General features: G+C 42.1%; 1 protein-coding gene across 2 annotated transcripts; it reads right to left on the reverse strand.

The window, feature by feature from the left end:
• Window positions 1-1,925: 1,925 nt before the first annotated feature.
• On the reverse strand, window positions 1,926-21,886 carry LOC116314415 (PH domain leucine-rich repeat-containing protein phosphatase 1-like). 2 transcript variants are annotated; one of them, XM_031732422.2, is made up of 17 exons: window positions 19,967-21,886; window positions 16,205-16,401; window positions 14,690-14,815; window positions 13,214-13,362; window positions 10,804-10,950; window positions 8,898-9,125; window positions 8,352-8,554; window positions 8,210-8,270; window positions 8,013-8,108; window positions 6,489-6,644; window positions 6,171-6,371; window positions 5,758-5,920; window positions 5,293-5,423; window positions 4,908-5,024; window positions 4,611-4,805; window positions 4,289-4,526; window positions 1,926-3,721 (listed from the first exon to the last, which is right to left on the reverse strand). In XM_031732422.2, exons 1-17 carry the CDS (start codon window positions 21,540-21,542, stop codon window positions 2,576-2,578), a joined length of 5,130 nt encoding a protein of 1,709 aa, XP_031588282.1. In that variant the 5' UTR covers window positions 21,543-21,886; the 3' UTR covers window positions 1,926-2,575. The 2 variants fall into 2 exon arrangements, with proteins under 2 accessions (XP_031588282.1, XP_031588281.1); XM_031732421.2 differs by having other exon boundaries at window positions 4,908-5,027.
• Between the last annotated feature and the right edge of the window lie 1,231 nt (window positions 21,887-23,117).

A 23,117-nucleotide genomic window follows, 5' to 3' on the forward strand; every position in this document is an offset into this window, starting at 1 on the left:
GACCAGCGGTCCCCTACCCCTGGGCCGGTCTGTGAGTCGTTTGGTACCAGGCCACGAGAGTTGAGGCTCAGGTGTGAAATTTATGGTTTTCATTGTTTTTATCGTTAACTCGGTCTTTTCCCGTGTTGTAGTTGTGTGTCTTATTTTGAAAGAAATATTTATGCGTTACCATGGCGACCAGCGAGCATTAAGGGTCAGAGAGGAGGATGTTACTCTCAATGTTTATGGCGCATTTCAGGAGGTGCTGTAGTGATGTGTCGGTCGCGAACGAAATGGCTCTTAGAGCCGGATCTTTGACGTGGACGACGCGAGCCGGCTCCTTATCGCGAGCCGTGGGTCCCCCCCCCTCTTTCTCTCACCCTCTCTCTCGCACTTTTTTCCGCTTCACTCCGCATGCCAGCCTTGTGCTTTACGCTGGGATGAGGGGGGAGGGGCGGTAGTAGCGCAGTAGCACAGGAACAGAGCGGGAGGGAGAGACAGAGACAGAGCCAGGGACAACAACATCACATTAGAAAGGTATAGTAATCATCCACAACTATTTTCAGTTGCGGATGATAAAGGATTCAGAAGGTTTATTCATGCAGGCCCATATGACAGAGAATGTGCATCTTCTTTTTGTTTTCATATTTTAATTTATATTTAATTGTGGTTTGCAGTGTTTTGTGTTGTTTAATTTTAAATTTGTTTAAAAGGTAAAGCTGAAAATTTAAATAGTTAAAAGTTGAACTGTGACTAGTTGGTTTTTGTATTATATGATTTATTTATTACATTTTATGTGGAGTGAATAAATAAAAGTATATTTACAGTGGCCCCTAAAGACAAAGCACGTACAAAACACAACAGAAGTGCTCCAGGATGCTAGGCGCAGTGTTGAGCTTTTGTTACCTAGAGGCTACACAAGCCAGGAAGTACCAACGACCGGATTTCGTGTGTGGTAGTAACAGGTAAATGAACTTTAAAAAAAAAAAAAAAAATTGAATATATATGAGTGCTTGTGTATAAATACACAAACAATACACATATGCTTTCAATTGTGTAATTTAAGTGATCGAGGTAACTCTGTTTTGAAGTTCAGTTAACGCTAGAAATGTGTTTTGGAGTTTGTATGTGCTTTTTGGAGTTTGTACGTGTTTTGTCTCTAGGGGCCACTGTATATATTTATATATAAACATATATAAATAAAACCATAATTTTATATTATTGTTAATAATAAATTAATTAAAGCAACAAAACAACCTGAAGAACCGGTTTGGAGCCGAAAGAGCCGGCTCTTTTTAGTGAGCCGAGCCGAAAGAGCCGGTTCTCTAAAAAGAGCCGGAAATCCCATCACTAGGAGGCTGCTAATAAAGTTACACAGTGAATTCTCGTTTATTATTATATTTACAAAATACCACAGTTTTTGTTTTGGTCGTGTCATTTTATTTTGATGTATTTATCCGCAACACCTTAATGGCCGGTCCCTGTAAATATTGTCTGATATTAAACTGGTCCGCAGTGCAAAAAAGATTGGGGACTGCTGCTCTAGACAATTCTTGACTTAATCTTCATGTAAGTTAGAAATACAGTTTGCGCTGACCATGTGTCCTTGGGCAAGATACAAAATACCTGAGTTACCCCAATGCATCAGTGTGTGAATGTAAGAAAATGAATATAAGTGCTGCGCGCGTGCGTGCGATTAGGTGAATAAGGCTTCTAGAAGAAATGCACAATAAGTAAAAGTTGAATTCTCGAAATACAATAATTTCCTCTTTTCAGTGCAGCTACACACACACGTTAAATTAATAAAAAGAAATGAGTGAGAATGTGTGGACTGTATGCAGGTGACAACCAGAAGCTTGAGAAGCAGATGTGTAAAAACATAAAAGTGAAACTCTGTGGATGGTTCTGAATAAACAAGATTTTAACCGATAAACACAAGTCCGACATTTTTTGGTTATCTGAAAACTTTATTATATAGCAAAAGTAGCTCTCTTGTGCGGTTTGCTGAAAACTAACACTGTTCTGAGAACATTCATTAAGCTGTCAACCACTGATCGGCATGTAGTCAATGCAGCACCACTGGACTCTGCACACCCCGAAAAACAAACATCTGGAATATCAGCCTTCACAAATAATCATCTTTTCTCTCAGAGAACATTAGCACGCTTCAGTGACGAGGTCACTTAAAAGTATTCAACTCCTAGAGGAGTTAGTCCAGAAGTTTCGCTAACTCCAATAACTTTAAGGCCATCAGCCACAACCAGCAAGGAGAGAAACAGTCTACTCCAAGACAAAAACAGACAGGTCCAACTCTGAGTACCATTAAACATAGAATCAGTGAGGCTAACCCAAAGCAAAGTGCTTCAAATCAATATGTGGAACAAATGAATTACAGGTGAACATTTCATCAACATGAGTGTTAGAAAAGTTTCATTGGTTTCAAGGTGAAGTAAACAAAACAAAAGCTGTAAGGAAACAGTCTCAAAGCCGGGTCAGAGTATCTTGAGGTCTTGGAGTGAACTTAATGCTGAACTTGTTCACAAAGACTCTGCGGTCTTGTGTGAAACAGACTGACTCCAGTTGTGGAGAGCAGCCGTCAGAGGGGTGTGAGGAAGTAGTCTGCAGGATTCTGGTAGTTGTGTGCTTGCTGGCTGTGTGTCTGTAGCTGCTGTTGCTGTTGCTGGATGATCTGCCGGACTTCTTCTTCCAGCTCTGGGGGAATGATGAGCTGATCATCAGGGTCTGGCTGGGCGGGGGCGTTGAAGTAGCCCCCCTGCTTCTTGACGGGAGCATCGGCAGCCTCCTCAATGAGGTCCTGGCTCCTGCCTTGGCAGGCCACAGAGCCATTACCTCGAGCCTTCCGGCCCAGAGTGCCTGACCGAGCCTCCCCACCGAGGTAGGGAGAGGAGGGCGGGACGGGGGAGGCAGATGGAGAAGGGAAGGCCAGAGGCAGAGACTCACTCTGCAGCGTGACAGGGGCAGGGCTGTCTGTGCTTTGCTGAGACTGAGCGCAGTTGTGTCGTAAAAGACAGTGGACGTCAGCTTCCACCTCCACTCGGCTGCCATTGGAGAAGACACCAGCGATGGGCTCCTCATCCTCGCTGTCAAGCCCGTTATCAGACAGCGCTCCAGAGAACTGCCTGTGGAAGCTGCTCCCCCTACAGGTGGGCCTGTGCGTGCCAGCTCGCCCTGGGGGGTTCAGTTGAGAGGATGAGGGTTCAGTCTGCGTCAGTGGCTCCTCCGAGGACGCCGTTGATCCCACCTCGCTGCTCATCTCAGATGTGCTGAACTCGCTGCTTAACTCGCTCACTGTTCCTGAGGAGGCGTGCGGCGGCGGGGGCAGCGGCACGCTGCCGTCACTGCTTCCCGAATAAGGATGTGTGCCGAGCTGAGCTGCTGGGCCAGGGCTGGGTGGCGGAGGCGGTGGCTCGCAGAAGCAGCAGCAGTCTTCAGTGATGCTGAGCTTCACAACGACGGCACTGAGGCTATCGGAGCAGCCGTAGCTCTGGGCCAGAGTCACCAGCTTCTTTGCAGCAGCCAGAGCGTCTGGTAAGTTCCTTACCGCCTCCACCGCCTCGCTGGGAGACAACATGTCCCACAGTCTCCGGCTGCCCAGGAGAAAAAACTCGTCCTGTGGGGTAAGCGTCACCGTGGAAACATGGGGGCGGGGTGTCACTGATGGGCAGAGGAAGGAGTAACCCATAATCCTGGTGGAGTCTGTTACACCGCTGACTTTGTTATCCTGCAGAGAGGATAAGGACGAGCAGAGGCGTTTGTATTTTCTCCCGGACAAAACTCGACAATAACAACATTTATTTATGGTTTTGTAGTGTTGAAAATGAACTGCTGACAGTTTCAGTAATAAATCAAACAAAACCAATTTTCTCTTGTTCCAAAGTAAATTTTTCTTTTTGTCTGTTTAGATTCAGTATTTGTGTGCTTTATATTGTTGGTCTCACCAAACTATTTAAAAAAAACATTACAAAACAGTCTGCGAATAGATTCGCCACATCAGTAGTCCCAAAATGACAGATGTTCTGTCCACAGTGGTTTAAGACAGGGAATAGCTTAAGCCAGACAACATTTAGTTCAATTAAACGGCCAGATTCTGCTTTTCTTTGTTATTTTCTATTATCCATTTATATAGTATAAGCATGCAAATTCTGGCTGTTCATATTAACCATGGCTAAAGTTTCAAAAATGCAAAGCAACTCCAGTAGAGTCCAAAAATACAAATATGGAGCTGGAACTGAGAATCACAGGTGGACTTGTTTCAGCATTTTGTGCAGCATATGAAACGTGTTGTTACCTCAGTGATAATAGCGTTATGCTGTCGAACCCTCTGGTACTCGGCCTCGTCTTTGACAGTGTGGATGTGTGAAAGTTGCATAGCTTTGCCATCTCGGCACAAAACAGCCTGGCACCTGCCGATGTTGGCGGCTTTCAGAGTGAAGCAGCCGCCATGCTCACTGGAAGCTACCGGGTCATGTCTGATGTGACACAGAGCTGCTGACCCACCCATCCTCTGGCCTGCTGTGCCCAGTTTCCTGCAGGAGATGCGCACACAACATCCTGAGTGAGGTGAGGCTGTTTCCTTCCGAATCACATGTTGTTTGGAGGTCAGTGTTTACCTTTGCATGGTGAGGAAAGTGTTGGTGATGTAGTCCTCTTGCCTCTGGCCCCTGTGAAGTTCCTCTGCGAGCACATCTCCCATGGTGCATTGCAGCAGATAAGGCACCTCGACATTCCGGTCTCCATCAAAAACTCCATACAGAGCTTCGTTAATGCCACAGAAGCTGTCCAGAGCCAGAGCAGCCACACACAACCTGAGGACAGCAAGAAGGAGGCAGCTTAGAACAAGAACAATGACGCAACGCAAGAGATGGGGCATAAAAAACAAAAAACTGAAGCACCAAAGAAAGACTGACTTGTTTTTAACTCCAGAGGCCTCCGTGTAGCCGTGACTCCAGACTGCAGGGACTCCTTGGCTCTCACTCCCACAAGGAGCTGAATGTGAAGGATCCACCCTCAGACATCGGATATTACTGCTGAGAGAGGGAGAACAGGACAGGTCAAGCAGTTGTAGATGTATACATATACACTGCTTTTTATTCTATTTATTTATTTATTTATTTTTATTTTTTCAGCCTTATTGTATATTGGTTTCTCTTCTTCTTATTTTAGCACCTTTGTGGTCCAGCTACCCAATTTCGCTGTGCAAGAAACTGCACAATGACAATAAAAAGCTCTAAGCTCAGTTGCTCTTTTATTCCCAAGCTCAGGCGGTGGTGTTTTTATGCTAGTGTTTCATACTTTAGGTGTTCCAGGCTCTTGTGGTCGAGGCTGAGTCGAGGATTTCCTGTGAGGTCGAGCTCCTGGAGTTTTGAAGGAAGGATCTCTGGCAGAGTCACCTCAGTCAACTCGTTGCAGCTCAGATCGACACACTGAAGAGAAACACAGTGTCAGTCCTGACATGTGCACACAACAGATTAAATTAAGTGTCTTTGTCTCATTTTTCATCCTTTTCCAATTTGTTTTATAAACTGCATAAATTCAGTTTTCTTTTTGCAATTCTTGAAGAATGATGTCTTATAGAAACATCTTATTTTCTTCTTGTTTCTCTTCTGTAACACTGGATAATCCACCCAGCATTTACATTACCACAGCTACGTCCTCCTCTCAAATGTTACTTGTGGCAGGTGAGCATTAATTCATTGAGTGGTATTAGTACACTACAGCTACCTCCCTATTACTAGGTGAAAAAGAGTTAAGAGCTACCTTAATCTCAGGCAGCTGGAGGACCTCAGGGAAGGCGCTGATACAATTGGAGTGGGCAGAAAGCGTGTGCAGGCGCTGACAGTTGAGAATGGTCGTGGGCACTGCTCTCAGCCTGTTGCCACTCAAGTCCAGCTCCTCCAGCTGCTCCAGTCGAGCTAGTTTACTACAGGACGTGGAGGTAAAAAGGAGCAATCATGACCTGCACCAAAGCTCAGATTTTATACAGGATGATGAAGGATGTGTAACATTTACTTAGGAATAGAACATCTTGTAAAAGCAAAGGAATGTGAGATTTGGTGGTTAGAGGTGGAGTGAGTAAGGGAACCGTACAGTCAAGTCTAACATGTCCAGATGTAAAGAAGCCTTTACGGTCACATTTTAAAGCTCAGTTTATATCAAGTGCAGTATTTCACCTGGCAGTGAAGGTTTGCAGCTGGTTGTAGGCGAGGTGAAGCACTCTGAGGTGGCCGTGTCCAGTCAGAAGAGGGATGCACTTGTCGGTCAAGCTGTTATTGGTCACATAGAGCTCTTGAAGGCTGCTGAAGGCATCCTCTGATAGGCTGGCTGCAGGGAGGTTCTCCAGCTTATTGGCTGACACATTTAGGTATCGCAGGCTGGGAGGAGTTTCCAACAGAGGGTACAAATTTAGTACAAGATAAATAACGGATCCATGGGATGGGAAGAAACACACAAGAAAAGAACAAAAAGAGGGAAGAAAAAGATGTGTCCACCTCTGCGCTTTGATGAACAAGTTGTGTGGGAGCTCAGTTAGATGGTTGTGTTGGAGGTCCAGGACTTCCAGTTGTGATCGCTCCAGCCTCTCATCCAGCTGACACACATCGTTCCAGCCTGCCAGCAGCTTTCTCAGGCTCCCACTGGACAGCAGCCTAAAACACAAACAGCACAGCCAGCTCAGTGTGTGCGCTGTATATCTGTTAGTGGGACCACCATGCTGAGCCCCATCTGATTTCCCATGGAGGTTCAATGAGTTCACTTTGTATTCAGTTAATCTATGCTTGAGATTCATGTAGCATGTAGCTGGAAACTATCATCAAGCATGAATGAACCCAAATAACTCTGACTGTGAATGCAGCATTACATCATACGAATGAAAGAAAATCTGTCTGTCCATCTGTTTTTCACCCATCTCAACAACTATTCATAAGATCTGCCTAACACTTCGCAGGTGTGTTGCCCTAGGTCTGAATAAATGAAGTGGTGAGTTTAGGTCCGTACAGACTTGATGAGCAGTTCTTATACTACGGCTAAAAGCTCTTCTCTGTTAACAGTGTTTCCCTTGCTCTGCTGCCTACTCCACTCTGTGTATGGAGAGGTACACACACACACACACACACACACACACACACACACACACACACACACACACGTTTGTTTTGCTAACTGTGTGAAGACATTCACTAATAATAATGCCATATTTACCCATAATTGCAATCATCACAAATAAGTGCAAAATAACTAACCAAATATAATTCTAATAATAAACTTTAAAAACATGTTTTAACTCTCGCACAGGCCTCTGAAAAGGTGTAAAAATTGAGAGCTGGCGAAATTTGGAAAAGTTAAAACTTCCAAATTTTGAGAATTCCAATCAGCAGAAATGTAAGCTGGTTCTCACAGAGGAAGCTCAACACGTTTTATTTAAATGCATCATTATGATGTCTTTGGTTTCCTGTGATAAAGGCTCTAGCCACTCATGTGGTTTGGATGAAAAGTTCTACAGAAAACTGCAACCCACAATCTCCTCATTTCGCATAGCCACGTTTTAAACAGAAGCACGCATGCACAGCCAGACAGACACACGCAGTCAGTGGATCCCTTTTAGCTGTCCTCCTTTCTAAACAGTAAATTTATGATAGTATGTGATACATTTAAGGGGCATGTTTAAATTGTAGCTAAAAATGTTAGGTGATATCCCTCCCTCTAGTTTCATACAGAGTCACAATTTGAAAAAAAACAGATGTAGTTTTGTATTTTTTCATTAGTTTTTATTTTCAGTAATTACTTTCTCTTCAGTTTAGTTTAATTTTGCAAGTTTGATTCTTTAAGTCTTTTTAAACATAATTTAATATAGTTTAAGAACCACACCACAGGCACATTTAAGATCAAGTAAGTTCTAGTAATGCATTATTATCAGCTGTTACATCCAAGCTGCTTCCCATCCCTTTGATTTTTGTCATTTCCCCACCTGTTCTTTCATGAAAAGCATAAGAGTCATGTGTCTGTGCGATGCTCACCGTACAGGCAGCTCAGTGACACAGTTATGGCTGATGTCCAGCACTTCCAGTCTGCTGCTCTCCCACACCCAGTCGGGGACACATCCCAGCTTGTTCCTTTAGGAAAACAAACAGAGTCAGCACCCAGCTTACAACAAGCACATGTTCTGTTCTTCTAGATTGTAAATAGGACAGTGAAGTATTCTTGGTTTTAATACCAGGATAAATCCAGCACAGTCAGATTCTCTGGAACAGGCTGCACCTCCAGCTGCTTCAGCTCTAAAAACATAACACAACTCTTTATGGCACGAATGTCTTTCTGAATTAAATATCTCTCTAGAATAAAGTAAGTGGTCGTACTGTTGTGTGCAGCATGCAGGCTCTTGAGGGCGTGGCCACAGACTCTGAGGAGGGCGAGAGTGTTTCTGTCACAGCGGAGGAGCTCCAGCTTGCAGAGAGAGCTGACATCCAGCTCGTCTAGACCTGTATCCCTCAGGTCCAGATGAACAATGTGGGCCAGCTGCTCCACATCTGCCACTGTCGCCTTCTGAAGCTGGTTCAGCCTGTTCGAGGTAGACAGCACAGAGAGGAACAGAGAAGGGGGAAATAAAGGAAGAGGGCAGAAAGGACCAGAAGAAACAAACACTTTAAAACCTCTGACCCGTTTCACATTTCAGAACCTGAGAAGAAGTTGTTAGGCATTCGTAGTACGATTGACCAAAATTATAATTAACTGACAGGTTCCCTTCCTTCACTGTCTACCTCTTTATTTTGTACTTCAAAAGACTAAATTAAACCTTTGTTGTCGTTTCAAAGACCACCAAACATAAAAGGGGAGTCATGCAGAACTGCAGTATTTGTCATTGGTACTTCTATAAATGTAAGCTACTGCATGGACATTCTTACCTGAGATCTATGTAGCGAGCAGACAGCCACTGCAGGCCAGCCAAATCCAGGACAGAGAGCTGGTTCCCTGCCAGACAGAGTCTCTCCATCCCTCCAAGTTTCTCTAGGACAGGGGGCACACAGCTGAAACCGTTGAAGGATAAGCCGAGGTAGGTCAAGCCCTCCAGGGAGCCCAGCTCCACAGGCAGTGAACTCAGAAGGTTACCATCCAGGAGAAGAGTCTGCAGGCTGGCCAGAGCCAAACAGAGGGAGGGGCGTTTAATCAGAATAATACAGATACTGTGTGTAAAAAACATACACCAATACTGTGGTCCCTCCTTAATCAAAACAAAACAAGAAAGACTGACTATTATCTGGTTAACTCTGACTGCCCTAATTTTTAAAAAGGAGAAGAAAAAAAAAATGGGGGGAGGGGGTGCAGGGAATATAATGAAAGTCAACAAGGCGTCTACTACAAAAATATTTTCAGGTGATGACCTGAAATGAGACATGAGTCTAAGAAGAGCCAACAGCTTCACAGTTCCCTCAAGCCTCAAAGACCCTTTTTGTGGTCATCATGAACCCTGTGATCTTTCAACTCATTATCATCGAGGGACGCGGCACAACGCCTGCCGGGACTTATTCAGTTTGTTGAGTAAAGATAAAGACATCGACATCAAATGTAAAAACAGCACAAAGTGTTTAAGTCAAATACTGCAGGTGCAGCAGTTATTATACACTCACTGTATAATAACTGTTAGGTACACCTGTTTAACTGCCTGATAACATAAATGCCTTTAAAGGGCTTTAAAGATGGTCAAGATGACCTGCTGAGGTTCAAACAGACCAATAAATTGGGGTTGTCAGGACCAGACAGGCTGGTCAGAGTATTAAGTACTTCTGGAATTTTCCCACACAAACTTTTACACAGTTTACACAGAATGGCTTGAAAAAAAGAAAATATCCAGTAAGCAGCAGTTCTCTGGGTGAAAATGTCTTAAAGATGCCGAAGTTCAGAAGAGAATGGTCAAATGGCTTCAAGCTGACAGGAAAGAAGCAGTAACTCAAATGACCACTTGTTAGAAGAACAGCACCTTGAATCAGATGCGTTACAGCAGCAGAAAATCATTTGCCTGAGAGATGTAGGGAAGGTACAGAGCAAGACAGACAACAAATCCAAAAAATCTAAGGCTTTTCAACTTTAGCTTCAGAAATCAGCTGATAACCAGAGAGAGTGCACAAGTTACTTGAACAAACACAATATAAAAGATCCAGCATCAATCTCTAAAAGGAGAAGCAGGCAAATGTTATGGAAATATAGTGTTAAGGCTGAATGAACAGAATAATCTATAACATACACTAAGAAAAGACTTCAGACACTGAACAGGACTCTGACACTTATTTACTGACTTGTCTATAAGTATAAACAATCTTCATTTGAGACTTTTTAAATATTAATTTATATTCAGCTATGGAACATAGCCGAGTATTTTACATTAAAAGTAAAATACTGTTTCCAAATAAACACACCGATTCCAAGTTAGACATAAAAATTGTGTTTTGCGTGAAAAGAATGAATCTTTTGAAATTCCTAGAAAAAAATAAACTAAACAACTAAAAGTTGTAGAAGAAAAAAAAAGCCAGCATATGGGCAGAAACTCCAAACTCCCACATCACACAGAGACCATGTTAGTGTCACTGTGTACAATGACCACCTGGACAACACCTCTGCACGCTCAGGACAGAAGTCTGGTGCACTGCCAGCTGTTCGCTTAATACAGAGATGGATTAATCAACACTGATGTAAGGGTACTGACAACAACTCCAGACTGATGTCTCTGTCAGCAAAATGCAGGTCAGTGAGGACACATCCCATTTTAGGCTTCATCCTTATGAAACTGCAAACCTTGGATCATCATTTACTTACTTGTGCATTGTTCCTAGTTCTGCAGGCACAGAGGAGAGACGATTTCCAGACAGGTTTAGCTCCGTGAGGGAGGTGATGTCACACAGGGCCAGAGGAAATTCAGACAGAGCGTTATTTGACAGACTAAGGCTTCTCAGTTTACAAAACCTAAAGAAAAGGGGAGAGAAAGAGAGAGAAGTATTCAGCAAGAGTGTGTGAGAGAGAAGGAGGGAGGGGCAAGAGGAACAGGGCCAGACAAGGAGAGACAAAGATATTCATCTCCGAGCTATAATCAGACTCTGGCCTTCTTTAAAACACAAAAGACACACAGTGAACAACTATTTTTACACAACAGCTGCCAGATTAAAAAAGGAAAATCAGCACAGAAGAAGCTAATACAAAGCTTCAAGGACACAAAGTATCAAGTTTTCAACAGAACAACGCAGCCTGTGCTTCAGGTAGGAGCTTGTGTATATTCATGGTGCTCTTCTCCTCTAAACTAATCCAGTTCACAGAGCAATCAGAGTGACAGGCTGATCCAGGCCTACATTCTTCTTAGTTAGACTCACCTGCCGACCACAGCAAGAACACAGTGCCTAAAACACTGCATGGTATGCATATGTTTGTGCAAAAACAATGACGTGTAGAGGTTGGCATCAGGCAAATGTCAGGTTTCGATGTCATGTTGCCTTGACGGGCATAGATGCAAGAAGCCAAAATAAAGACAGACAGAAAGGAAAACGAGGCTGTTCAGATGAATGCTGCTAATCTCTGACTGTACATAATAGGTCTGTCAGTGCTGGTCACTTTACTTACCCACTTTACCATGAAAAGTAAAGCTGATCCCTTTACAAAACAATCTAGAGACAGTGTATGCTAAAAGTGTAATCTATATTTGAGGATCAGGGCATTTTTACTTATCTAGAACTCAAAATGCAAATTTTGTACAAAAACTTAAGAAAAGAGAGATTTTACTCTCATACTGATGTCCTCATTAGCACAAAACTGTCAAAAACAATGTGCAACCCCCATCGTCATCATTTTCATCCAAAGTGACAAGTTTTCGTGCTCTACGTTGCAAATCAAAGCTTACAGAATGGTCAAATGCCTTTGAAATTGCTGCCAAGATAACCAAAAGACACAAGGACCAAGTCTAAGTTGCTGAGAATACATCTCATTGATGCTCAGCTGTAAAAAGAGTAAAGTGAGAACGTCTCTAAAAACTAGGAATGCTCTTATCTGTGCACTAAGGTCTAAGTGATTTTTTAGAAATAATTAAAGGGCATTTCCAGATAATCAGTCAGTTTGTGGTGTTATATGTATCAATCCATTATTTAAACAGAGCCAGCTCAGGAGCAGCACACTACCATGGCAAAGTACAGTTGGGGAAAACCACTTTTTGATCCCCTGCTGAGAGACGTTAAGCATTATACAATTACCTTATTCTGAGTTTTAGTCAGTGAGTTTCTTTTTAAATTTACTTTATAAAAACAAAACCTGCTTTTAGTTTTTTTATTTTAAAAAATTTAAAATAAAAACAGCCTCCAAAAAACTATAACTGAGTAAAGCAAGGGACTAAAGAGCGAGCCAGGCAAATTTTATTAGTGTTTTTCTTATGAGTTTACAGTGTGAGTTAATAGTGTTTTATCTGTTCAGCTGATATGTTACATCTTGCATCTCACTGTGTAAACAAACTGTAAGGTTTGGTGCTTTCTCTGTGATTCATGAAAGCACCAAACCCCACTTTCCCACTTCTGCTATACATGATAGCAGAAGTGGGAAATAAATAGGGTCAGTTTGTTGTTTATAGATGAGAGAAACTGATCAAAACTTCCATGATGAACCAATTAAAAAGTAATTAAGAAGTAAATTCAATTCGTATTTATGACCTGGAAGGTTTTCCTCTTCGATACTAAACAGGTTTCAAGACCTAATACTCAGGCTTTTGTAAAAGCCTGTTTGTACAACAGTAAAAATGTGCAAGACAATTTTCCAAATTTAGCCACATTATACTTAATATTTTTTGATGAAGGTAGTGTGAAAAAAAGCCAGAGATAAACGAAAGTCAGAGAAAGACTGCTAAGCCTCATAAAACCGTGACATCCGCAGCTGACGTCACCTAATCTGACCTGGAAAACACAGAGAAGCCTTCTGCCCAAGAGACCAGACAGCTGATGTCAAATCTCTCATCACTACTGCAGCTCTCTTTTAATCACTCACACACACACACCCAAAAACCATCATGCTTCCACCACCCATGGATAACCAAACACACACGCACACATGCATACACGCGTGCACACACACACACAAAAGAAGAAACTACACAAAATGTTTACTACCAGATCCTCCCCGTGCCGTATCATTAAACACAGGAGGAGATGCGCTCTGAGAATCAGTGTGTGCAGGAGAGCTGATGAGAGAAACTGACCTGGTGAGTGCTGGAACACCTTTGTGAGAGGACATGAAGTTGTTTTTGAGGTTGAGGTGGGTAAGGTCCTGGCTGTAAAACAGCTGAGCAGGCAGTTCCTCCAGGCTGCAGCATGACAGGTCCACCGAGTTCACCCTCTGAGAGGCAATCTGACAGAGAGAGAGAGGAATAGGACCATACGATACCTTGTAATGACAACAGCCATGCAGTTACTTCCATGACACATCAAACTAGCCTTAATTGGGATCCATTAAGTTCATTTCAGACTAATTTTTATTCTTGTACTCTATTAAACTAGCTTTACATGACTCACAGTCCAAAATAATCCTTATTTTCATTATAATAGGCCTTGGTGCAGCCCTTAAGCCTCTGTCTTGGACACACGATTTTAGCTCCTCTACTTTTCAGCTAACTCTCTTCCCATTGGCTACCCCTCATAAGCAGAAGGCTTGAATAGTGAGTGGGGCTGCTCTGCTTACACCCATCTGTTTGCCTAAGATGACCTTTTTTGGAATATTTACTGAATATTTACTAAAGATTTATTATAGGAAAAAAACCCCAAAATAAAACAGTATGAAACTGTTTGAGTATTTAGATCACACTGATTACTTGTACACATGCTAAACTCAATCATTAAATTCTGATATTGTAACAGTAACAATGGTGTGACAGGAAATAATGAAAAGCAGAATCGGTCCTATTTAAAGGAAACATTCAAAAGTCTTTCAAAAACGAAAGCAAGGTGCTCATACGAACACCAAAACCGGTTTTGTGTTACTGGAATTAGTTTTCCTGTTTACACAACACTCCAAAAGTATGTCAACTATGAGGCTAATGCTCATATTTGTCAAATGAGTTCACAGATCAATCTTTGACTCCTCTCATCCACATGCTTAACTGTCCTTTTAGCACATAACTGAGACACAAGTTGCTCAAGATGGTGATCACTGTTCGGTGGTATGCAAGTGTAAATGGGTCCGTATGAGCCACAGAAGCACTCTGCTAACCCTAACCCTGTAACATCTCTAAACCAGTATCTGCCACTATACATTAATGAAATTAGAATTATAGATTTAAATAGCAAGTACTTCTGGAACCAACAAGCATGAGCTGCAATGCTTAAACATAGTCTACTAGCCACACAAATCCATAGTTTCATAGTGTTTTAATCCTAAATTCAAACCTTAAATTCACACACACTAGGAGGGCACAGATGATGATGTATTTTCTTTAAAAATGTGGACAGTGTACACATACTTGCTTCTTAGGTTTGAAACTCAATATCCAGTATTATTCTTTAGCAGAAGAGATACTAACACAAAAAGGCAATTCTGCACTTGAGAAGCTGTAGATTTACACTTGCATACAAAGCACGTTAGCAAGGGAACTACTAGTAACCAGTACAGACAGAAGCAATGATGACAGCAAAGTGTTTGAATGTTCAGATGTGCCTCTGACTACACTTGCACTTTGTACCTTTGAGGCTGTCCTCTGCCAGCGGAGGTACTCGGTGTAAGAGTCATAGCTGATGTAGTAGGTCTGACTCTGAGGACCAGCTGAGCTGAAAGCCAGACAGTGGCTGTGTCTTCTCACTTCCTCCACCTGCATTAAAAATTACATTTTTTGAGTATAAATCAATTAAATCAAAGTAATCAATTAATATAATCACAGCTGTCTCTCCAATGACATTCTCATAATGCAAATGAAATGCAGCCCTAAACCATGACAGACCCTCCATCATGTTTTACATATGGCTGTAAACACTCACTGTTGTACCTCTCTCCTAAACTCCAATTTAAACCAAAAATTTAAAATATGGATTCATCACTCCATAGCTTGTTGCCACTTTTTTTCAGTCTAGCTTTTTTGATATATTTTCTCCCCGTTTCCCTCATTAAAATGCATTCTTAACCTTACTGGTGCAAAAATACCCTTTTATACTTGTCACACCTATGGGATTTTTTTGTAGATTCAATTGAAGAAATGGGAACCAATGATGTGCTTTTGGAACAAGTACTAATGCCTAAAGATGCAATATAAACTTTTTCTTTGCCAAGTTGTCTATTATGTGTAGACAACACTGGTTTATCCTTTCAGCTTGGTGCCTTTTTTAAGCTTGAATGATTAGGTCAGTATTAAGTGCCTTAACAACAACAACAAAAAAAATCATTAATTCATGAAATGGTCAGGTACAAGGACTAGACTGAAAAAGAGTAAAAGACTTTGAAAGGTTTTCAGAAAGCCCAGTAAACTATTGTTCAAGAACACTTTAAACAATTTCTAGAAAGTCTGGCTTCTGGGAAGCGAAATATAAAGAAATGAGGGTGGCTCATGACTTTTGTAAAGTACGTTATAGTTTCATAAATGTAACAATGAAGCCTTTTCAGTAGGTTCCCCAATCAGTGGACAGACTAACGTCACTGTTAAATTACAGCTGTCACAGTAGTCCTTGTTCTGCTTTGTAGTCCTGGTGAGCTCTGTGTAAGGAAACCAGCTCTACACCAACTGCAAGTCCACGTTAGCGTGGCCACCCTTGCTGCGGCTCTACAGAGCAGAACAAAAACTGCCATAGGCTGCTACAGTACAAGATGTGGATTTGCAGTCTGTCTCATCACAGGACAAGAGACTGAAGAGAGCCAAATACCACCAACAACCAACCCAACCTGAGACCTGAGCAGCTTGCCCATGCAGGAAAAACATTCAAGACTGGTGGGGACTGAGATGCTTAACAGTGACTGAACTTTCAAAATAAGATTGAGAACATATTGCTTATGTTGCTGTTGTGCACAGGTGTTTTATGTGGGAAACACTAGTCTCTGGCCAAATCTCAACAAAGGCTTACAGTTAAGCTAGAAAGAAGACATCCTGATGCAGCAGGAACAAAAAGACCTCTGGTCTAAACCACAGAGTATTTTTGTCCCTGATAAACAGATACCCAGCCACAGTACTTTCTTGTTGTGTGTCAAAGACATGAAACGTCTCACAAAGTACCTTTCCTCCGATGAGAGGGAGGATGTGCATCTTGCCAGTGTGGGCATGCTTCACAGACGAGACAATGAGGCAAGTTCCACTCAGAGTGACCTGACGTTTTGACCAGCGGTTCACGGGCAGTGCCAGCTTCCCTTTCCGCACGTTGAACACCCCAGACAGCTGCACGCGCTCAGAACCTCCCACACTACGAGGCTTACCTGCAGAGGGAAAGAAGACAATATGACAGTAACAGACTTTTCATAACAGCTTTATAGAGGTTACGGTCTTTGTTGTTGTTGTTTGCTCTATGGGATTTTGTGAATCAACTCTCTCTCAATGGTCTTCTCTTTCACAAAGTGAGAGCTGTGTGGTTATGTAAGAGAACTGTAGCTCAATAGCCTGTGGGCTGGCAGAGAGAGCAGTCACTCAGGCATCATTTGTTACATTAACCCTTTGCTGACACAAATTAGCTTCAGTAATGAATTGAAGCTACTTTTGCCAGTATAAGCCAGAACACATTCCAGGTCTTTTAAAGCACTGACTAAATTGTCCAGAGTTTTTAAAATCTTGGAAAGTCAGAGTTACTTTATATGCTCTTACCAGTGAATAAGAAAAAGGGAGACACATGAAGAGTCTGAGCCACTGAGAGGCCTGAAATCAGATTACCTTGTTATGTAATGTCCTACAATGCCAGCACCTACATCCTCCCTACTGCCTCCTCCAGTCACCTAGGTTTCACCAGCCCTAGCTGACTCATCAGTAATGCCTCAGTGAACCTCAGTGCTTTACAGATTTCATTCAGTACCATTAAAGTGCAAATGATTTAAATCTGTCAGGTACAGAGTCTTAAATTGAATCTTTTCTTTTTTTAATTAAACCTGTTTTAGACTCTTAATTCAGGCATGTAAGTAAAGTGTTTGGGCTACTTTTTTCCAATTCAGCTTCATACACATCATGATTTATTGTGTTCTAACATATCATAGAATCGCTGTATCATCATGTAAAATATACCTTATGAATTACTCACTGACTCCTGCCTTTGCTGGAGATTATATTCTTTATCAAATCATTTGAAAATCATTTACATCTTTAGACCTCGATATTTATATTGGATTTTTACATCACCAAACACTGGCATCAATTTTAAAAATCCTATATCAGTGCAATATCTTCCAATTTTATGCTTTCCGTGATCAGCAATAACACTGAGGTTTGTATCTTATTACAGTATACCAACAACCCTGAAAAAGTTATCCAGAACTTTACTGTCACTGTATCATCTCCAATTTCAACTAATGGAGCAATCGGTTTTTTAATATCAAATTTTATCATCCATCATCAGTTGGTTACCAAACTCTATACTTTTTAACGGTACCGACTGAATTACGTCTCTACCCTCATTAGCACCAAATTTTAGTACCAGTAACATCTGATGGAGATTACAGGGAGAGTGACACCATGATGTCACTTCTGCAGTGGGTTGAAATCAAACAAAAACACAGTGCAATAATGGCAAGCTCAACGCCACCTCAGGTATGGTTATACTTTTCAAAACCCGACGCAGACATTTTTGGGGCTAAATGCAAGGCGGCCCATGGCAACACACCTAATCTGAGAAAACTCCTGGTCAAACACAAAATAAAGCTAAAAGCTAAAAAGTGTCGATTAATTTTCCATCTGCAAAATGTTATATATTAATATTATAACATATGTTCTTATTATATATTGTAAAATATGTTATGCTTTCAATGGACGAAGATTATATACTTAATTTGCTGCTTTACACACCAAACATTTCAGTTTACTGCTAAATATCAGATAAAATAGGAGCAAATCCCACAGAAGCTGGAGGTAGCATGTCTCAATCATAATTAAAATAAATAATATTATTTTAACTTATCATTCAACACTACTTGTGCTTGAAATCATTTAGGAGACTGACATATAATTAAGATCTACCAACATGTCCTTTTCCAAATTCTGTGCATTTCCTCATTACAGACAGAACAGTGAGGTCTGACTTTACAGACACCAATGCACTGAAATGTAGATAAGCTAGAAACTAATAAAGGAGAAGAGTTTCTCTGAAAGTGAAACTAAATGTTGAAAAGAAGACAGCCAAGAGTTACTATAGTTCATTTCATTAGCCTGCAGCTTTAGAAGACAAGATATGTGTGAACTGTTGGGCTTAAACTAACAAACCTTATGACTGGTTGGTAAAATTGTTGTCATTATTTGTAGATTGATCAGTATCTAGTCCAAAAAATAATATATGATTAACATAAACATGAACACAATGAACAAAGCCCAGTTTACACTAAACAACTTTGAGGAATGTGCATTGTGTGTGTCCACCCTTTCCTAGGCGGAGGAGGTAAGATGTTGGTTGTTAATATACACACACATACATGCCCTTTCCGTCCGTCTAGTTCTCTGAATGGGGAACATCCTGTCTCTCATAAAGCAGGCAACAGCCACACCCTGCTGATGCTAGACCTCAAATTTTTCTTGCTTGTGTCCCCCCAAAAAAAGCATCTGACATCCTGAGCCACCTCTCTTGTTAAGTTGCTGAATTTTAGCCAAATCTGAATGAGAGTTGTAATTTCAAGTTGGAAATGACACTCAGACTTAAAAAAAAGTCTGTAAAGTCTGAGTATTTAACCTTGAGAGAGTAAAGCAACAACCTCTGGATGCTGCAGTTTTAGGCTAAAGAGGAGCCTGCAGCTGCAACTGTCTCAGAGGTAGCCGAAACACTGAGGAGGTGAAATTTGAGTTCCACTAAGGTCACTTTTCTCTTAGCGTCAGCACAACGTGGCAATGTGCATTTGGCTGCTGGGATTTCAGATGAGTCAAACTTCTTTGGCTCAGCTCGGGACATCAGAATTAACCGACTCGTGCTGTGCAAACACATACGGGACAAAAAACGTAGAGCAAAAATGTCTTCTCCTGAATTAATAGAAGGGCCCTCACTGTCAGCTGCACAACTCTACGTAGTGTTATGGGGGCATGGGAATCTGTCCAGCTGCATTTTCAGAGTACAGAGAAACCAGTTTTATTGCATGTCACGAGTGTATGGTATGTGTAACGGTCTGTTTATTTATTTATTTTTTTTTTTTGTGTGTGTGTGTGTGTGTGTGTGTGTGTGTGTGTGTGTGTGTGTGTGTGGGGGGTCTCCTAAAATACAAGGAATTTTAGCATATATTAAAGTCCAACCATTTCCTCCCGACTCTTATTTTGCAGCCTTTGCTGATGATGTCAAAAATGAGGTCAAAAAACAATATCCAGTCATGCTAATCCCATAAGAGATCATGCCTGTTTTTCCATCCTCTTACCATGACAGTGGAAAAAACAGGATCTTTTATCAATAACAACAACAACAACAACAACAACAACAACAGCAACAACAAGAGGAGGAGGGAAGAAGACAAACTGATTCTATAATGCCTCAGGATTTGGTCTTTGCTGAAAGAGCACACCTGTTACCTCCAGATGTGTCTCCCTGCTTGAGCCGGTTTACAGGCACAACACAGCTTATTGTGCTGCTGGGACAATTGAATCCACTTGTTTAACAGTCTGAATGACCAAACACAATGACAGCATTCACAGTATGTTGAGAATAGAAGAACAATGACTGTGTAGAGACAAGCCACCACTAAAGTGGCTTGTAGTAGTTTGTGGTGCTCTGACATCTAACACTGCAGGATGTTTTAATAAGAATTGGGACAATTGTTGTCTTTACTGAGAGAAGATACCTTTCCTTCTCACTAAAAATAAAGTGCTCACCAAAGTAGAAGCGGATCAGGCAGCCAATTTCAGGATTCATCCCCTCCTCCTGCACTCGCCATGGATCTTCAAACCCCAGATTAGTTAGGTACTCATTTAAGATCTGCAGAGGTTTTTCATCATCCCCAAGCCGCCTCACAGCTCCACCGTGCAGCTGGATGTAGAGGGTCGGCATTGGGCTTGTATTGATGGGCTCAAGCCATCCTCTGCTCCCCCCAGGGACCTCTTGCTCAGGCTGGGCAGATGCTTGGCTGGTCAGAGGGCGAGCCTGTGAGCTGCTGGAGCATTTAGAAGGAGGTTTGATTAATATGTGTGTATCTGTGTTGTCATCAGCCCCAGCTTCAGTGTCAAAGTTTGGTCTTGTGGATTGGTTTGAAGTCTTGGGGATGTCTGGGAGAGAGATAGCTGAATGTGAGGGAGAAGAGATGAGGTCTGTTTCATCAGAGGAGCTCTCAAATGGGTCAGGTCCCTCTGGGGCACTGTCACAGTTTGGGCTCAGAACAGAAGAGTCAGTGCCCAAACCCAACCCATCGCTGAGTGAATCCCCGTGCTCCATGCTTCTTGGTCCCCCTGCACTGAAGTCCTCACAGGTGCTGCTCTCTATGTCAGAGCCTGAGTAGACTCCATAACAGTCTCCAGTACTCAAATCCACGCCAATGTCATTCAGGTAGACCTCAGATGAAGAATTACTAGCAGTTTTGTCATCAAGTAGCAAGTTAGAAGGCAGTTCCACATTTTTTGTGAGTTCATTCTCCTCACTTTGGAGATTTTTAACATCCACACTGTCACTGAGACTTTTCATGTCATCAGTATGGCCATTAGTATCTTTGCAAAGATCACTGAGGTCACTTAAAGCAGTAGGTTTGCAGTTAATTCTCAACACAGCCCCGGCTTTACTTCCTTCGAGCTTACAGGCTACCTCTTTAGAAGTAGTGTCCACTGTACACAGCACTGGTCGCGGGTAGGAGGGCGTGAGCCAGTCGTGGACGTGGATGCAACCCCGCCGGAGGTCCGATCTCACCCATGTTTTATCAGAGGCCTGAAGCTGCTTCGACTGCTTCTGTCGGAGGAAGGTTTTTCGATCAAGACTGAGGGTGCTCAGCGGCGAGGATGAGGGAGCTGGGCTGGCCGCCTCCGCAGACGACGCTCCGGTCGAGCCGGTGGTCGGCGGAGCCCCCAGAGACAGATTCCTCTTGTGCCTGTGCCGCCTCCTGCTCAGCATAGAGTTTACCGAGGTGGAACTGTTCACCGATGTCAGACTGTAAATGTTGGCCGTTTTCACAGCGGACATGGTTGCGTTTTTGGCCGCTCCACCGATAGCGTTGGCAACTTGGCTTTGATAGATCCCGTTCCTTATCGCAATCTGGAGAAGGGAGGTGGCCGCAAGCCCCTTCCCGAAGAGTTTCGCCTCTGCGCCTCCTCCGTCATCCTCCCCGATAGATGGTCTCTTTCCAGAGTGCTGCGGCGATAATCCGCTTGGCTTCACGGAGTTACTGTCACTGCTAGAGTCAAGTGTTCCCTGCAGTGTCGAAGAAGACGAAAGCGCTCCACATTCGTTTTCCTTCACACTTTCCATTCTGTTAGCTTGCAAGCGGCGTAGAGTAGTTAGCAGCAGCCCGCAGGTAAACGCTAGCAGTTAGCTTAGAGCCGCTAGCTCCCCTAGTCACTGCTGGCTGGTAAACGTGAAAGGCTCAACATTAGCTTAGCATACTAATGTACAGCGCAATTGCTCTAAAGAGTTAGCACGCTACATCTTCTCATGACATAGGACGCCCGTTAGCTCTCTAACGGGAGCTTACCGGCTGGTGGAGATGAGAAAACGCATTTCTAGCTGGTCGCCATGGAAGCTAACGCGAGAAGGCGCGACCACTACTGTACAGACTGCTTACGAATGGTCAGAGGCACACCGTGGACAGGGCGGGGTCTCATCGGATATGAATTATGACACATTCGCTTGCTACCAGAATGCTCGGAATTTTCCCAGTGAACGCACGAAAAGCTTCACGGTCAGTCAACGTAGTTAAAATGACTGGGAAAATCCTATTTTCCCCAACGCTGTTTTTTAAGGAACAAAAAGACCTGACAGTTAAAGCTCTGCACCACACCCTAAACCTTTACTCGTGAAATTAAGAAATATTTACTTGGCTTTTTATAGTTTTATTTAGTTTTATTTTATTTTATTTAATATATGCTTTTATTTTATTTACAATATGGATATGAAATTATTTTTTAGACGTCAATATTTGTAAATCTATTATATGTTTGGGGCTTTGTACAAAACAAGCTAGGCATTAAAGGATCTGACAATATTTTGAAGACTATCCAGAAGAATACAATCAGCAGACAATTGCCAGTTGCAGTTTTTATATGATTTGCAGAAATGTTTTCATCTAACCTACTTTAGGACCTGCTTCGTAGGAGCCAGTGAAGGAAACATAAACTGTAGTTGATTTTGTGTTAACACTCCAGGAGTGTTACGTTTCAACAGTAAAAGTGTCTTTTTACTGGTATTAATGATCTTTAATTTTTCAACAGATATTGATAATTGTTCTGTCGAGGATATTTGTGCTTAACTGCCATAGAGGTCTTATCAATCAGTAACACGTCATCTGGCGCCATCTAATGGAAAATGAACGTTATTGTTGAGATATTGGTGACACCAATATATGTCATCATAGTCGTTGTACTTTTTTCATTATTCTTATTGTCCTCCTAACCCTGTTTTACCATAACGATCAGTTATCAGTCTCTGGTAAAGCACTATGAAATGCATTTTATCTGTATGAAACTGGCTATAGAAATAAATTTGTTACTGTACAATAGCACCACTACAACGGGGAAAATTATGTATTTAAAATGGAATTGCAGTAAAATGAAAGCATCCACTGAAGTAGCCACATCATTGCTAAAACATTGTCCTATTTATCTAGTGGTGGGTCTTGCGTACATTAGATTTAACATTACAACTGTTCAAGTTCATGCAAAACAGTCATTTTCCACCAACTATTGAGTTTTACAAGTCAAATCAACCTAACTCAGTTTATTTCATTATCATTATCACATATGAAGGTTCAAAGGGCTTGACAGACATAAATCATACAAGCAACAATTTATAAAGTGAAGTTACAAGATAAATCATATCTTAGAGGAC

The sequence above is a fragment of the Oreochromis aureus genome, linkage group 17 (assembly GCF_013358895.1).
Source record: "Oreochromis aureus strain Israel breed Guangdong linkage group 17, ZZ_aureus, whole genome shotgun sequence".
In the NCBI taxonomy this organism is placed as follows: Eukaryota; Metazoa; Chordata; class Actinopteri; order Cichliformes; family Cichlidae; genus Oreochromis; species Oreochromis aureus.